Source organism: Helianthus annuus, chromosome 12, assembly GCF_002127325.2.
Source record: "Helianthus annuus cultivar XRQ/B chromosome 12, HanXRQr2.0-SUNRISE, whole genome shotgun sequence".
Lineage (NCBI taxonomy): Eukaryota > Viridiplantae > Streptophyta > Magnoliopsida > Asterales > Asteraceae > Helianthus > Helianthus annuus.
The window spans coordinates 70,821,064-70,826,010 of record NC_035444.2 but is presented as its reverse complement, the minus strand read 5'-3'; the positions used below and the strand labels follow the sequence as shown (position 1 = coordinate 70,826,010).

The window sequence follows — 4,947 nt, the reverse complement described above, 5'->3', positions numbered from 1 at the left end:
GTAGGAGTCTCCTGTGTTACGGTGCAAGAATGGACATTCAGGTCTCACCGTAATTTACGGTGAGACCGTAAATTACGGTACGCGAAATTTTTGTGTCGGTCGCTGGGGGTTCCGCTTATATATATATAAAAAAAACTATAATAAAATCTAATAAACAAACCCTGGTCACGTGAATTATACCCCATCCACTCATTCTCTTTCACTTTCCATCACCATCATCCTTCTCTCAAGACCCACAACCTCCATAGTTTCTTCCACCTTCCATCTCTCATAAAATCTTCAATTCCTGTCCAAATCAAGTGGAATCTTGGTCTAAATTGACTAATTTTTCACAAGCTTTGTGATTGTGAGGAGAGATTTCAGAGAAAACACAATTTTGGGGTCCGAATTTGAAACCCTAGTTTGAGATAATTTGGGGGTTTTGGGATTTTTGGTTTCACAAGCACTCTTCCGTCTTGAAACAAGGTATGAATGCTTACTTTGTTATATTATGGTGCTACATTGTGAAAAGTAAGGTGATTTAGGTTATGTGTTCTTGCCCACTTGCTTGTTGTTAAGATATGATTATGAATTGATTATGGAACATGGTTGATGGTTGTAGATGTAGGATTTGTGGTTAAAGTAGTGAACTTTTGGGATGCTCTACATTGTAGAGACACCATGCCCAATTTTTGAAAAATTCTTGATACATTTTTGGTTCACTAACATCTACAACCATGATAACAAGCAAGTGTGGGGAGGATTTTGAAAAGAGGGTTTAATTTGGTGTTTGTTTTTGTTGTTTGCCTCATGTGTGTAGGAAATGGCAAGGACCAAGGAAAAAGCGGGTTCAAGTTCATCTTCATCAAAAGGCAAGGGCAAGCAAAAGGAGCAACCATCAAAGAAGAGGCAATATATGGGTAGGGTTAGTGAAAGCGAAAGTGAAGGCGAAGAAGAAGAGATGGAGTTAGACCCAAGTGATAAGCCGGTGTGGAATTCGGGGTCGTTGGATGATCAACCCGAAATTTGGCAGCCAACACTTTACAACGATTGTATGAACAAATTGAAAAACAAGGCTGCCGCGTTTATTTGTGAGAAAGAAGTTGATGAGCCCCAATTCGGTCAGTTCGGGGTGTTTGCTAAGTTTCGTGCTTTGGGCTGGGAAGGAGCGCTCAAGTGTTTTGACAAAGATAAGAGTAATCTGTTTATGACTGAGATTCAGGAGTGGATGGCAACACTTAAATGTCACAACTTCAACAAGCCATCACAAATGAAGTTGATCGGGATGGTACATGGGGTGCCGGTTGAGATGTCATTCGACACGTTGAAGAAGCTGGGAAAGTATGACAGTCTCCCGGCTAAGGAGTACATGATTCCCACGCTTGATGATTTATTGCTCAAACCAGAGAAGCACGTGAGATGGAACGACATGTTAGCGGATTTGTTTTTGCCCGGTAGGTACAGTGGTGTGTTATACCGGAAGAATTTGAAGATAGAAGCCAAACTGTTGCATACAATCTGCCTGCTTAATGTCATTCCAAGAAGAGGCGATAAAGAACAGGTGAGGTTTCCAGAGATACCTGTTCTGTATTCATTGATGCATGGGTCCCCACGCTTTCCAATACGCTACCTGATTATGCACCATTTGTGGATATGCCAGAACAAATACGGAAGAGACATCGTCCCGTACTGTCGCATCATAACGGGTTTGATGAAACAGCAGAAGGCACTCACATCCGAAGACCGAGGTTTGACGAAAAGGCACCAGCCTTTTACTTTGGATTGGTTGGGAAACGTTTGGACGTATACTCAGTCTGAACGTTATCACAAGTTGAAATCAGAGGGTCAACGGTGGAGGGCATTGAAATTGGGTGCAAGGGAGTTGTTACCGGGAGAGCCGGATGAGCCGGAAAGCGATGAAGAGTTGGTTCCTAGTGGGGACGAGGATTATGCGGACGAGCCGCAGGGTGGTGCAAATGTTGGTTTTGGGGTTTTTGGTGGTGGTCATGGTGGTACGTTCTACGACTACGCGCAGCAACCGTATGAACCGGGGTGGGCTTATAGTGGTTCAATGCAAGAGGTGATCGAGAGCCAACGCCCTCCGGCGTCCATTTTTGATACTTGGTCGGGGCCGGAGAGGACGTTGTATGATCAAAACACGAGGAATAGTGCAAGCATAGAGCGGTCGTTAAAACATAGCTTCGATCGCAATGAGTCATGGAACCGTACCCACGCATACTCTCGAGAGGTGGATGCTAATAACAGATATCATGATGATCAAATGAGGCGGATGCATGCGGATTGGCATGCCGGAAGGCCGGTTGTTGAAGATCCACAACATGTGGACTATGCTTCATTGCCGCCTTATGATGGTAGCATTTCTTATCCGACTCCACCACTCCACCATTCTCAGTGGCTTGACCCAAGGCGACAGGAGGGACCGCAACAACAAGAGGGGAGTAGCAGCGGCGCATTCGGATTTGGAGAGTGGAATGATATGATGTCATCCATCTTTGGACCTCCGGGACCGCGCTACTATTGATCAGGTGGTATTCTCTCTTGTGTATAGTTTGTATATATTTGTTGGTTTATGTTGATTATGGTTGGGAGGATGGGTGGTGATTGATCATGTGGTTGATTGTTGGGTTGGTGTTTGTTGGTGGTGTCGTGTTAAAAAAAATGAAAAACATAAAAAAATATAAAATGAAAAAAATACAAAAAGAAATTTGGGGTTTGAGATTAAAAGCTTTTGTGGATGTTGATTGGGTTAGTGATCAAAGCTTCCCAAAACCATACATTGGGGTCAATGTATCCCAAGTGTGGGGATGGGGGGGATTTTTTGAAGATTTTTGAAAAATTTTAGGCCAAGCAAAATAATGTGAAATCTTGACGCCCTAATTTATCCCCAAGTTAATGCACCGGCAACCCTTGTTACCCTTTTCATTCTTGGTGAGAGTTGTAGCCACACTTGTACATAAATAATTATCTTTGATGAGAGTGGCTACGGGTGGGGGTGTGTTAGAACTTGTGCTTGAATGCGATTTGAATCCTTAGTTAAACATGAATGTAGAAAGGATAAGGGCATTAGGTAGCCTCGTCGTTGGTGTGAGCGAGTGTGGGATTTGGGGGGTTGGACCTCATAAGTTATATATATGAGCATGGTAGTGAGAGGGGCGGGGGTTTGGTCATTTAGTTGCCCATTTTGTGCCTTTAAAGCTTATCATTTGTTTTCCCTAGCTACTTACTTGAAAATCTACCCAAATTTGACCCGGTCTTATAGTGTTAGTGATAGAATTAGTAGTTTTGTGAGTTTGAAGTAGTTTTGGTTAATGTGTTATCGTATGATTGTGAAAAAAAGAAAGAAAAAAAAAAGAAAAAAAAAAGAGAAAAGCAATGAAAAAAAAAAGAAAGAAAGGGTTTCATTGTCTTGTATATAGTAGTGCATATTTGTTAGTTGGTTTTTGTGTTTGTAATAAAAAGACCGGGTCGAATTTTCGTTACTCATATATATTCCATTTCCTATCGATACACCTAGCCATGTTACAACCTTGAAGTCCCTTTGATTTGCATTCATGTTTGACCCATTTTAGGAGAATGATCGATTCAGGTACAAGCTTATGATTGTGCAACCACCCGTTTGCCTAGTGTGTGTCTAGCTTATCTTTGCTAGTTTTCACTTGTAGCCGAGAGGAGAGAATTTGAGAGGGGTGCATTGTTTGGGTGTTAAAAAGGGGTTGGTAAAGAAATTGCATGCTTTGCTTGGTTTGATTTGATCATTTGTTTTGAAGTCATGTTGATGAGTTGCTTGGGACAAGCAACGGTTAAGTGTGGGGATGTGACGGGTGGTCCTTTGGACAACCCTTAAGCATGTTAAAAGATGAAATAATCCTCCATTTAACCGTGTAATTATCTTCAATTAGATAACTACGATGCTTATGTTTCAGGTACGATTTAGGAGCTAAAAGATGGATAAAAGGCAGTTTTGGAGGCTTTGGTGGAGAACGGGTCGAGAGGAGAACAAAAGAAACAACAAAGGAGACAAAGCAGCTGACTACCGTAAATTACGGTCCTGCCGTAATTTACGGTAAACATGGATTTGGCATTTTTCTTCACCGTAACACAGGCTCTCCATGCCGTAAAGGAATTATGTCCCCCGTAAATTACGGTGGAGCCGTAATTTACGGTGGAGCCTGCGAGCAAAAAGTGTAACTGCCATTTTTAAGTGGTTTTTGGAGTGTCTTTTGAGATATCTCATCATTGGACGATTCTTGGAGAGCATAGGGACGAATTTTGGCTTGTGACTTGGTTTGTGAACAATTTCTATCATTCGGTTTGTTATTTCGATTCGTATGAACAATAGTTTGATTATGATGATGATTCACCGAGCCATGTCCGGCTAAACTCTTCGGTGATCATCTTAGGTGAATGTTTCTTGAACTTTTGTGTGTTTAATTCCTGCATTTCTAGAATGATATCTTGCGTTGCTTGAATGTCATGGTGTATGTTTGATTGTTTGTAGTTTGTTAATCAATATTGCAATTTCTAGTCTTAATCGTACGTTCTTGGTGCCGTTGGCAACCGAGATATCACGGGAAGGGTTAGGGTTGGTTATTGATTATTAGGTCATCGGGAAACAACCTCGCGTTTATCTAATCCGAGTACTTTGTTCCCTTTTATCACTTCAATCATATATACACGAGTTATGTCTATGTAACTCTTTCTAGTGGAATTACACACAACTGTTTAAAGAAACTGAACCCTAAGGTGATCATTGTTCTCTCCTAATTGTTTTACAACCAACTTTGATTTGAATTAGTTTTTAATTTAGTTTTCTAAAACAACAATCCAAACTCTTGAATTTTAATTTTCTGCAATTTAGTTTAATAATTAGTTTAAGTACGAAGCTATATAATCGACACATCTTCCACATACTCCCTGAGTTCGATACCCTACTACCACTAACTGCAG

The 4,947-nt window shown here is 41.2% G+C and overlaps 1 protein-coding gene across 1 annotated transcript; it reads left to right on the top strand.

The window, feature by feature from the left end:
- Nucleotides 1-278: 278 nt before the first annotated feature.
- Nucleotides 279-4,188, top strand: LOC110893069. Its single transcript, XM_035981294.1, has 3 exons — nucleotides 279-465; nucleotides 800-2,204; nucleotides 3,935-4,188. The coding sequence occupies exons 2-3, from the start codon at nucleotides 803-805 to the stop codon at nucleotides 4,186-4,188; spliced, it is 1,656 nt and encodes a 551-aa protein (XP_035837187.1). The 5' UTR covers nucleotides 279-465; nucleotides 800-802.
- The last annotated feature ends 759 nt before the right edge of the window (nucleotides 4,189-4,947 follow it).